We start from the raw sequence: 12481 nt of genomic DNA, 5'->3' as shown, positions 1-12481 counted from the left end.
TAAGCCACTCAGAAAACCGGAAGTGGTGTTGTGGCCTTGAGCTGAAGAGTGTAGGGACCCATAACCAACAACAACAACAAAAAAGTCAGGCAGTAAGTACATTTCTTTTTGGACAATGTTACAAGCAATAACTAACGCGGTATAGCTTTTAACTAAATGACTAAAAATATGAACAAAAGGACTAAAGTTAAGAAGTATCAGAGTTTTCCTTCCTCAGTGGAGAAACAATGGGAAATGTTTCGAACTACTCAAGTATCATGTAAGCTTGGACAACAGGCCAGCATTCTGGACCTGTTGATCTGCGAGTGTTGGAAAAATGACCAAGGAGACTCCACTCCAGGGCCGGGAACAGACTGCACTGCCCGGGCAAAGCAGATTTGGTAAGGTGACATTTGGAGAAACAAACTGGAAGGCGGGGTTCAAGGCCCTTCTGCCTCCGGCTGAAGGCCTGTTCCTACTCCTTCTAGAACTCCTGCTTGGACCAGTTCAGGAGCCTCTGGAACTGGGGAAGAGCCTAGTGAAGGCAGAAAAAGGAGGAGGGTGGGGTGTAGACCATAGCTTGTTAGCTGGAAGATGTTCTTGTGAAGTTCAAAGACAAGAAAAGGGAAGACATCCAAGCTGCTCAGGAGGTTAAAACCTGAGAATCTTTACTGCCAAGGCCCGGGCCTAGTAATCTCTGCCCTCGGTGGGGGGGGGGGGGGACGGGGGGGGGGGAGAGGAGTGGTAGGGAGGGGGGGAGCAGAGGCGGGGGCGGGCGGGGGGAGGGGGAAAGGAGGCTGGGCGCGGGGCCTCGACCTCCCTAACCAAGGGCTGCGAAGGTAAGCGTCGCTCGCGGGGAAAAGAGATCACCCTCATTTCTCTCCCTGCCCTAAAATGAAGACCCCCGGGGCGCACGCGTCACCCGCCGGACCCCGCCGCGGGTCGGGTTTCCCGCGCGCGACCTTTACCCTACTTCGGCGGCCCCGCCCACCGGGAGGGAGCGCGGCGGGCGGGACCGTAATGGCTGGTGTAGAGGCGCGCTGTGGGTGTCGTGGTACAGCGGGCGGGACCGTAATGGCTGGTGTAGAGGCGCGCTGCGGGTGTCGTGGTACAGCGGGCGGGACCGTAATGGTTGGTGTAGAGGAGCGCTATGGGTGTCGTGGTACAGCGGGAGGGACCGTAATGGTTGGTGTAGAGGGGCTCTTGGGTGTCGGTACAGCGGGCGGGACCGTAATTACTGGTGAAGTGGTGATGCGGAAGAGACCGTAATTACCAGCGTAGAGCGCCTCCGCTGGCGGGGACGATTTGACCCGTTACTCTTTCTTTGCTCCTGCTTGAATTTGACCAGGCGCTTAACGCTTGTAAGGTCCTTCACTCGTAACCCAGGTTACTTTAAAAATCTCTCCTCCTGGAAATACCCAAACCCGACGCTGCGGTACAGGCCTGGCCGCCAGACACCAAACTGCAGGCCTAGACGCGCGGCGGAGAGAGTGCCTCCAGACCTCTGGGACAGTCTCAGGGTCTCTGCAGCCTGGATAGGAAAGGGACCGCCCTAGACCTGGAAGGGGCTGCCCAGCTGGCCCAGCTCTTCTCCGCGGCCCGTGAGAGGGCTGTGTACCTTCCGCTACAGACAGACTGCTTCTCTAGGGTCCTTCCTGTCCCACCCCTTTCCCAGGACTGACAAGGGTCCCGGGCCAACCTTGAGGCCGGGACCTGCCTGGAGTCTTCCCTGCGGGCCTGTGAGTCTTGCTCCCCCCTCCCCCCTCCCACTGGCTATCACACCCGAGGCCACCTTTTGTCCGGATTGTGGCCCAGCATGTGGTCTAGGAATAAGTACGAATGTATCTTTGGCCTTGATTACAATATCAGGCTCTTTCTGAATTGGAATGGCTTATAGATTGAGCATCTCTAATCTGAAAATCCAAAAATCGGAAACATTTCAATATCTAAAACTTTTTGAGCCCTGATAGGATGCTACAAGTGGAAAATTCCACACTATGACACTTCGGTTCATGCATAGCATTATTTAAAATGGTATAAAATTACCCTCAGACTATGTGAATCCAATGTCTATGCAACTCATCAATTTCAGGTTTAGGTTTGATCTCATCTCCAAGATAACTCATTAAATATATTAGTATCTTAAAGTTAAAAAAAACAATCCCACTGGGTGCGACTGGCTGGTGCCTGTAATCCTAGCTACTCAGAAGGCTGAAATCTGAAGATTGAGGTTTGGAGCCAGTCTGTGCAGCAAAGTCCCTGAGATTCTTTTTTTTTGGGGGGGGGGGTCCGGTTGTGGGGCCTGAACTCTGGGCCTGGGCGCTGTCCCTCAGCTCTTCAGCTCAATGCTAGCACTCTACCACTTGAGCCACAGCGCCACTTCCGGCTTTTTTCTTTTTGCTTATGTGGTGCTGAGGAATCGAACCCAGGGCCTCAGGCATGCAAGGCAAGCGCTCTACCACTGAGCCACCTTCCCAGCCCATCCCTGAGATTCTTAACTCCAATTAGCCACTTCCTCCCAAAAAATTCTGGAAGTAGAGTTGTGCCTCAAGTGGTAGAGCACTAGCCTTGAGCAAAAAAATTAAGGGACAGGGGCTGGGAAGGTGGGGCCTCTGATTGCTTTTGATATGGCCCACGAACTGTCCAATGATCTGAACATTAATCTAGCTATCTCCTGGAGACATCTTATTAACCCCTTCACACAGCACCTCAGGTGGCACCTGTGGCACCCTCTGGACTACAAGGAGCTCTGCTTATCTTTGTCTTCAACACAGCTTTGCCATTTTACTTCTCAGACTCACTCGTGGACTCATTCTTCAAGACCATAGAGACAAAGGACCTGATCCAGGTGTGGCACTTGTTCAGTATCAAAAATATCAGCCGTGGCTCATTGTGAGCACATGTCTTATGATATCATCTGATCTCATATCATAAGACCAGATATCCTTGACCACAAACTATGACAGCTATGAAGATGGGCTTCATTGCCACTGAGTAGTTTGATTCTTGCTTTATCTAAATTGCTGAGTGTGTAGAAAGCACATACTAGCAATATGTTGTGGAACAAGAGCTCCAGCATCCTCCAGCATCATTGCCTGGATGAAGGCAAGCACTTTAATTTCAGCAACTTCCTACTGGTTGGAATAAGTTTGAGAAAACTCCATTTTCTGAATATTAAGCACTTGTTTCTGTGTGCATGTTCCAATATAAGGGCTTGAACTCAGGCCTGGGTGCCCTTTCTTAGCTTTTTCATTCAAGAAAGGATGGACCACTACTACTTGAACCACAGCTCCAATTCTGACTTTTTGGTGGAAAATTGAAGATAAGAGTCTCATGGATTTTCCTGTCCAAGATGCCTTTGAACTGAGATCCTTAGATCTCAGCTTCCTCACTAGCTAAGATTACAGGCATGCACCTCCAGTGCCAGCCTTTGTTTTTAGTGCTGAGGGTGGCACCCAGGCCTTGTGCATGCTAGTCAGGTACTTTTCTGAGCTATACTTCCAGCATAGACCTTCTTAATTTTTTTTTTTTTTTTTTGGTCCGGTCATGGGGCCTGAACTCTGGGCCTGGGTGCTGTCCTTCAGCTCTTCAGCTCAAGGCTAGCGCTCTACCACTTGAGCCACAGCTCCACTTCCGGCTTTTTTTTCCCACTTATGTGGTGCTGAGGAATCCAACCCAGGGCCTCATGCGTGCAAGGCAAGCGCTCTACCACTGAGCCAACTTCCCAGTCCCAGATCTTCTTAATTCTTATGTGGGCTCTTTAACTGGATTGAAGAATCTAATTTCCCTAACAGCTGATTTACCAGAGAAAAACAGAAAAAAAATTAAATTAATTTTACATGTATGTGGGGAGCTTCACAGGAGAATAAGAAACTAAATGGTGATACTTTTATAGTTTTTCTACAAAAAAGAAATGCATTTGTGAGGGAATGACAGAACAGAGGGCTATCTGGATTGTTACCACAGGACATGTGGAAGGAGACAGAGCTAGTGGAATAGAAGGGTTATGCCAATGAATTTGTTTATTCAACTTGCTGTAGCCCCAATTAGTAGTCTCAAAAAATTAAAGCTATTGATTGGGTAAGGAAAGCCACCCCTTCAAAAACACTCTGTGGTTTAATGCCTTTCTCCCTTCTCCCTCCCTTCCTCCTCCCCCCCCCCTCTTTTTTGTCAGTTGTGGAACCTGAACTTGGGGCCTGGGCACTGTCCCTCAGATCTTCAGTTCAAGGCTAGCACTCTACCACTTGAGCCACAGCACCACTTTTGGCTTTTTCTGCTTATATGGTGCTGAAGAATTGAGTCTAGGGCCTCATGCATGCAAAGCAAGCACTCTACCATTAAGCTACCTTCGGTTTATTGGAGATAAGAGTCTCATGGACTTTCCTGCCCTATTGGCTTTGAACCACTGTCCTCAGATCTCAGGCTCCCAAGTAGCTAGGATTACGGGCATGAGCCACCAGTGCCTGGCAATCCCTTGTATTTTAAAAAATGGGTCTTGCTATATACCCCAGGTTGACCTCAAACTCTTGATCTACTGCTCTAGCTCCTGAGTACTGGGATCACAGGTGTGAAAAACTACACTTGCTTTTTTCCCCTCCCCTTCCTGTTTGAGTTGCTCTCTTGTTTCATCTTCCAATCCTCCTATGAGTGAGCACACCCCTGCCAGTCCCCCTGAGTTGATCATGTCTTTCCCAACAATACTTAGCTCAGGTAAGGTTTGAAAAATCACATGTAGAGTGTGGGTCTGGAGACTACTCAGGCTAGGGATAAAGAAGAACATGCTTTCTTTCAAAGCTCCATATTGTTAACCTGTGGGGCTGTTTGTCTTTTTTGTTCAGGGTTCTGTGAATTGTACAATGTCCATTGTGCAATGTACAAGGTCTCAGCGCCTAATTGTTAGTAGAACCCTTAAAGTATGACAATCAGAAATAGGACCAGGGCTAGGCAAAATCACCCTGTTTGAGAAAGCATAGACCAGAGGACACAATTCTGTTAGGGTGGCTCTGCTTCTGTCCTCCGGCTAGGCCTCAATCCTAGGAGGAATTCCAAGGCCTGGAATCCCCTTGCTCACCATTCTTTCTTTGGTGCTAGTCCTGGGGCTTGAACTCAGTGCCTGTACACTGTCCCTGAGCTTTTTAGCTGAAGGCTAGTGCTGTACCACTTAATCCACAGCTCCACTTCCTGCTTTTTCATAGCTAATTGGAGACAAGAATCTCTGGGTCTTTCCTGACTGGGCTAGCTTCAGTCTGTGATCCTCAAATCTCAGCCTCCTGAGTAACTAGGATTACAAGCATGAACTGCCAACACCTGGGTTGTTCACCTTTGTATTTGTAATCTGCTCTGTCCTTACTACTTCTGGGCTGTCTTCCCCAGCATTCCAGTCTTCCTGAGAGTTGGATCTATCTTTTCACATCTCTGTTGTAAACAAAAGTCCTATCATTACATGAGGTACATTGAGTTTCAAATATTCATTTACACTCAGTTTTGTTTTTTGCTTTTGTTTCGTTTCAGTGCTGGGAATGGAACCCAGGACCACCCAAATACTAGGTACACGTTATAACCGTAAGAAATACACTCCCTTGCCCCCGTTTACATCCTGCTTCTGATTTGGAGTCCCTTGGGAACAGGGACTTAGCCTCTTTGCACTTGGCAGATATGCATAGCTTGGTTAAGAGGGTGGACCTAGGGTTAGAGGATCAGGGTTATGGGGAACAGAAGCCACATATTTCCACAAGACTGGAAGGTTTAGTTAGAAGTGTGAGAAGACACTGGCAGAGACTGCCACCCTTGAGTCCACAGAAGAGCCTCAAAGAGCCACAGTCAAACCAGGCAATGGTGGCTCACATTTGTAATCCTAGTTACTCAGGAAGCTGAGATCTGAGGATGCAGGTAGAAGCCAGCCCAGGCAGGAAACGTTCATCTCCAATTACCAAAAACAATCTGGAAGTAGAGCTGTGATTCAAAAGTACTAGCCTTGAGTGGAGAGGAGGAGGGGGAAGCTCAGGGACACATCCTGAGTTTAAGCCCTAGGACAGGTACAAAAACACAAACAAAACAAAAAGTCTTGGGAGATTTTTCCTAAAGGAAAGAACACCTCTAACTTTCTACAGGAAATAAATGAAAAATGAAATAACCTACATTTCCCCCCCCCCCCCCCAGTCAACTCTGCTGGGATAGAGCTTCATAAAGACTACTACAATTGAACATTGTCATAGGTCTGGGTGTAGTATTGAGTGATACCTAAATGAATCTGTTTGACTTTAGTACAAAGTTATAGCTTTTGCTGACTGTGATTACTGCATAAGTGACTCAGAGTTTATGGACTGTGTGTGCGCGTGCATGCAGAGCAACACAGAACTTTGTCCTCCCTGTTTTCTTATGTGAAGTTTTGTTTTGTTTTGTTTTTGTCAGTTGTGGGGCTTGAACTCTGGGCTTGGTGCTATCCCTCAGTTCTTCAGCTCAAGGCAAGTGCTCTACTGCTTGAGGCACAGTGCCACTTCTGGTTTTCTAGTGGTTTATTGGAGATAAGAGTCTCAAGGTCTTTCCTGCCTGGGCTGGTTTTGAACCTTAATCCTCAGAGCTCAGCCTCCTGAGTAGCTAGGATAACAGGCGTGAGCCACCAGCACCCGGCTCTCATGAAGTTCTTCAGTGGAGACTTCCTTATAACCTGTACTGTAGGCCGCCAGGCATACCTCCTTAGTTTTCCAGTATCAGCCAGCTGGAGCAGCTAGAGCAGAGTACCACAGTCTGGATAGTTTAAACAACAGAAATGCTTTTTCTTGAAATTCTAGAGTTGGGATATGCAAGGCTGAGGGGTGGGGAAGGTTAGCTTCTTCTTTTTTTTTTTGGGTCCGGTCGTGGGGCCTGAACTCTGGGTCTGGGCGCTGTCCCTCAGCTCTTCAGCTCAAGGCTAACACTCCACCACTTGAGCCACAGCGCCACTTCCGGCTTTTTTCTGCTTATGTGGTGCTGAGGAATCAAACCCAGAGCCTCATGCTTGCAAGGCAAGCGCTCTACCACTGAGCCACCTTCACAGCCCCAAGGTTAGCTTCTTCTGGACTGTATTTGGTTTGCAGATGGCCTTGCTCTGTATGCAAATTCCCTATTTCCTAAAGGTCCTAATTTAACATAATTACCTCTATTTCAAAATCAGTCACTTTCGGTTAAGACTTCAGCAAATGAATTAATTTTCCATACATGAAGTTAAGAATGGTCAAATGAAAGGGCTGAAAGCATGGTTCAAGTGACAGAGTGTACAAGGCTTTGAGTTAGTTCAAACCCCAGTACTGAAAAAGAAAAAAAAAAAGCAATGATCAGACAGGCCAGGTGCAGTGGCTCACACCTGCAATCCCTACTAAGGCAGAGATTATGGTTTGAGATCAGTCTAGGCAAAAATTTTGGGAGACCCTCCCATCTCAACAAATAAACTAGATTTGGTGGTGCATACCTGTAGTCCTAGCTACATGGAACACATAGGAAGGATATATTGTATATGTAAAAATAAAGCTAAAAAGAAGTTGGGTTCAGGTGGTTCGTGCCAGTAATCTTAGTTACTGGCTGAGATCTGAGGAGTATGATTCAAAGCCAGCCTGGGTAAAAAAGTTCACTAGAGCCTTATCTCCAATAAACTACCAACAAGCCAGAAGTGGAGCTGTGGTTCAAGTAGTAGAGCACTAGCCTGAGCAAAAGAAGATGGAGGAGAGTGCTATCAGCTGCCCTAACTGGCCAGCGGAAGAAATATTTCGTTTCCTTTTCTTGCGTCATAGGATTCCTAACCCTGTCACCAGATCTCCTTTCTATTTTCTCCTGCTGTCATTTTGTCTCATACATCTGGATAGTTAATGTTGCTCCACAAGGTGTTTGAACGCAGACAGTTCAGACAAAAACGGAAAAGAATCACTTCTGTCCTTAGGTTAGGTAGAAAAAAGTCCATCAAGGTTCCTTCACATACTCCCATTGTCCTCTCACATTGAGAAGTAGCTCTCCAAACTAATCTTGTGTGGAGCAGCAGCTTTTATGAAAGGGGTAGGCAGGGGAATTTAGGAAGTTAAACTCCTGGCCACCCTGCAGTCATGCTCAGGAAATGCCTGTTTTCTCAAGGCCAGGTGTTTACTATTTAGAGGAGCCCAAGGTTGAGAAGGTCATTTCTCACTACACAAAACCTGTTCACAAAGTTTGAGTTTTGAATTTAAACAGTTTATAAAACTCAGTGACTACCGTCATCATTAGGCTTGGGTTTTAGTTGAAGTGAAAATTGTTTGCATTCCCACACTGCTGCATGCTGCTCTCCACTCCCCACCCCCACCCCCAGGATACCTAGGTTCTGGGCGCTCCGCAGGTCTGAGCGCCCAGCGCCCCAAGGGGCAGGGTCAATCCAGCAGCTTTCCGCTGATCAAAAGCGACTCTCTGAGAAGTAGGCTCAGTGGTAGAGCGCTTGCCTTGCATGCATGAGGCTCTGTGTTCGATTCCTCAGCACCATATAAGAAGAAAAAGCCAGAAGTGGAGCTGTGGTTCAAGTGCTAGAGCACTAGCCTTGAGCTGAAGAGCTGAGAGAGTTCAGGCCCCATCACCGACAAAGAAAAAGCGACTCTCACACCCAGGGGCCAGACCTGCAGCTACAGATTAGCACGTGGGGGATCAGCGGTTGGAGGAGCTCCCAATATAGACAGTGATGCCCCGGGGTGGTTGCGGCCCCGTGCACCCTCAGCCCGGCAGCAGGCCGCCTCGGGACTCCAGCCCCTCCTGGCCAGTTGCTCGCAAGCCCCGCGCCCTCGGAGTGGGTCGTCTGCTACTTATTGGGGCGGAGCCAGGTCCCGGTGGAGCAGAGAGTTGGGGCGGGAACTAAACCTGATAGGGCGGGGACAGGCTCAGCGGTGGGCGGGGCGGAGAGGGAGAAGTTGAAGCTCTGGCCTTTAGGAACCTGGCTGAGCTCGGGGTTGGGTGGGGCCAGGAGCAGGAGAGGGCTGGGTGCACGGTAGGGGGCGTGGCTGAGGCCGGCGAAGGGCGGGGCCAGAAGCGAACCGGTTGGCGCGCGGTAGGGGGCGGGGCCGGGAGTGGGGCGGAGTCCAGGCTTGGTGCGTGGTAGGAGGCGGGGCTGAGTGCGGGGCGGGGCTTGGAGCTCGCGGCTGCCCGCGCGGTGGCTCTCTCCTACCGCCCTTCCTGCCTTCGTCGGTGGGACGTGCGGCGGTGGGGGCGCGGCTTGGCGGGAACTGGAGAAGGGCGTGTTGAGCCTCGACTCTTGGCGACCCCGGTCCTGCACAAGCCCCGCTGCCGAGGTGTGGAAGTGGCGGGGCCCTGCGAAGTTGCGATGAAGCCCGGCGTGGAGGACCAGGCGGTGCCCGCGGGGGGCCCCTGGGAAGAGTGCTTCGAGGCGGCGGTGCAGCTGGCGCTGCGCGCCGGACAGGTGAGCGCCGTGGCCGCGGGCGGGCAGGCCCCGGAGGGCGGGTGAGGGAAGCCCCGCGGGGGGCACGGGCCGTGTCCCACCCACTCTGAAGTCCGTGTCCGGGAGCGGGGTCCCCGGGGCGCGGGCGCGCGTCCCGAGCGGGGTCCTCGGTGGGCGCTGTCGGGCTGCACGTGGGCGCCCGGCGCCTGCGGAGCTTTGGAGCGGGCTCGTGTTGCTTCCAGGGCGCATCTTTCTTTTTAGCCTCTCTCTTCCGCGGCAGTGGAAAAAGGTGAACACCGGGCTAGTGCCGCGGAGGGGCAGGCGCAGCCTCCAGGGGGAAAGGACGCCGCGCGCGCGGCCCCCGCTCCTCCGGCAGATGGCTGACCGCTGTTTCCTTGACCTTGGCGTTTCGGAGAGTCAGTTAGAACCTAAAACGCCCTCCTAGGCGGGAATTCCGCAGCTTGATTGTGTGTTTAAGGACTTCTGCATCGACCGAGCAGCCGGGCCGGGGGACTCTGGAGCCCGAGGCGCGTGGAGATCTGGCAGGGTGGTGGTGGATCGATGGTCTTGCCTCAGGATCCAAACTTGCCTGAACTTAGAGCCTGAAAGTGGTTCCACGCAACGATTGGCACAGACTCAGGGTTCGGGAGGAACTTGTTAGGCAGCCGAAGGATGGAAACAGCAGCAGGAGCTAAAGAAAACCAGCGACGACTGGGGGTTAAAAATGGAGTGCAGCTCCGCTCCTTTCTCTGCCTTTTCCTCTATTCCTTCAACAGTGCCTGACTCACAGTGAATGCATCAAAACTGATAAGGTAATGAGCAGTGTGGCTCATTAAGATGGTTCAGGATAGATTTGTGGCTCTCTTAGGAATAATTCAGGGCTGGCTTGGCCTGAGGAGGCCAAGGCTTGCTCTGTTGTATGCTTTGGTGGCTAGGGGACAGACTTTTTGGTGCCTTGGGTGTGAGCAGATTGGTCTATATCCAAACAGCTTTAATTTTCCCCTCACATCTGTCTGAAAGTACTCTAAAAAATGCATACATACATTAAAAAGTGTTGGAACAAGTCTGAGGATGTAGTTCAGTGGGATATAGCTTGTGTTTACCAGGCACTAGGCCCTGGATCCCATCCATAGTACTGCCAAAAAAGAAAAAAGTGAGACTTTACCCATCCTGTGGAGAAAGGACCCTAATCCCTGCACACTTGATGAGCTTTTAGCTCAAGGCAAACCTCGTTCCTGGAAGTCAGGCCCACTGATCTCTGAGACCAGGCTGTCCTCCTTCCCTTGCTTCCTCCCTTTCCTTCCAGAGAGAACATCATCAGGATATTTATGAACTTTAAGATTCCACTGTAAAGCTTTTCTTCCTTGAGGCTTTGAAGAGAAGCCAGTTTAGAATTCAGACAAAGCTTTGTAAAGCTTGGTGTGTGAACTTATGGGCTTCTGTGGTTTTCAACTTAGGATCTTTAAAGCAACAGAAGGCTTAAACATTTTTTAATTCAATTGCTCACATAGATCTTGCAGTATCACAGGCATAGTTCTTAACGTTGTTATGCTTTTCACCTAAGAGATCATTTATATTTTTGCAACTTGCCAACAACAACAAAAAAGCTTTTTTAAAAATAAAATAACATGAAATAGAGATTCTGCCATTAGAAGTCTGGTCAGGAAGCCTGGGCCTCTAGGCTCTCTCTTGGTCATTATGCTGCTTCCTGCCTGCCTGGCATTGGGTAAGGGAATGGCCCAGCACTCTGCGGCTGGGATAGACAGAAGGCACACAAGGTCATCAGAACCTGTGTAGTGGGAACAGAACATCTGAATGATGTTCTGCAGTAATTGGGTGCTGACTGGAGTAAACCGCCTTAGCCCACCAAGAGAGGAGAAAGATGAAGCAGGGGTCTCTTTGTGAGTGCTCCTTAGTGAAAGGCATATTTGGCACCAGTTACCATGGTTAAAAATAACACACACACTCTCACACACACCTGTGCCCAATGTTCAACACTTTGTTATCTTATTGTGGACTACCGAGGTCGATGAGTCTGGGTTCTGTGCCCTAAAAGGTGTATGTGGGGCCAGATGGAGAGCCTTCTGAATAGTAAGTGCTCCTGTGTTCTTAGACAGTGGTTCTGTCCAGGTACTCTACATCACCTGCTGTCACCTTTGCCCCACTCTTTATGTGTTTCTCTGCCCTAAGGTGATGCCTTAGGTCCTGGCCTGCATGGCCTTTCCTTCCTCCACTTCCCTGCCCTTCACCTTCTATAGGCATCTTTCCCGCACTTTCAGTCTCAGCCACTCAGCAAGAGCCTCCTGCCTGGCTTGTGGGCCACACCCCCACCCCATACACCACTGCAAGCACAAAAAGCAGTGTCATGGACTTGTGGTTTGTGAAGAACAAATGTGGTGGGAAGGAAGTCCCTCTGTGCTTGTTAGCTTTCCAGGAGAGAGCTAACAACAGGCTTCTTTGGACATGGAGTTTACACTACTTAGAGGGCCCTGTTTAAGAAAGTACAGAATTACTGGCTGGCAATATAGTTCAAATGGTAGAAACCCTGGTTCAATATCCAGTAGATAGATAGCTAGATGGCTTGCACCTGTATTCCCAGCTAGAAGGTCAGGAGAATTAAGGGGAACAGTATCTCAACAAGGTGATACACACCTGTAATCTCAGCTATGCTGGAGTTATAAGCAAGAACATCTCTGATTAGACCAGACCTATCCAAATAAAAGAAAAAAAGCCAGGCGCCGGTGGCTCACACCTGTAATCTTAGCTACTCAGGAGACTGAGATCTGAGGATTGCACTTCAATAAACTACTAGAAAACTGGAAGTGGCGCTGTGGCTTGAATGGTAGAGAGCTCCCTTGAGCTGAAGAGCTGAGGGACAGCTCCCAATCCCAGAGTTCAAGCCCCATGACCAACAGAAAAAAAAAAAAAAGGCACAAGACCCTATTGGAAAAAGAACTAAAGCTAAAAGGACTGGCTTAAGTGATAGAGTACTTTTCTAGTAAGAGTGTTGCCCTGAGTTCTAAGCCCCAGTACCACCTCCCCAACAAACAAACAAAAAGTGAATGAATGAATATTTGAGTGAATAGAACAAGATTTAATACAGTAGGCCTATGTGTTGCA

At 49.6% G+C, this 12481-nt stretch overlaps 1 protein-coding gene across 1 annotated transcript in view; it reads left to right on the top strand.

The window, feature by feature from the left end:
• Positions 1 to 9124: 9124 nt before the first annotated feature.
• Positions 9125 to 12481, top strand: part of Impa2 (inositol monophosphatase 2) — a 40944-nt gene continuing 37587 nt past the window's right edge. Inside the window, exon 1 of the mRNA XM_070029615.1 lies at positions 9125 to 9382. Within this exon, the coding sequence (XP_069885716.1) occupies positions 9287 to 9382 (96 nt within the window). The 5' untranslated portion in view covers positions 9125 to 9286. The remainder of the gene's footprint in view (positions 9383 to 12481) is intronic.

Source organism: Dipodomys merriami, unplaced genomic scaffold (genome assembly GCF_024711535.1).
Source record: "Dipodomys merriami isolate MVZ:Mamm:240054 unplaced genomic scaffold, mDipMer1.0.p SCAF_2, whole genome shotgun sequence".
Taxonomy (NCBI): Eukaryota; Metazoa; Chordata; class Mammalia; order Rodentia; family Heteromyidae; genus Dipodomys; species Dipodomys merriami.
The sequence above is the reverse complement of the archived record's forward strand: the minus strand, read 5'-3'. Positions and strand labels throughout refer to the sequence as shown.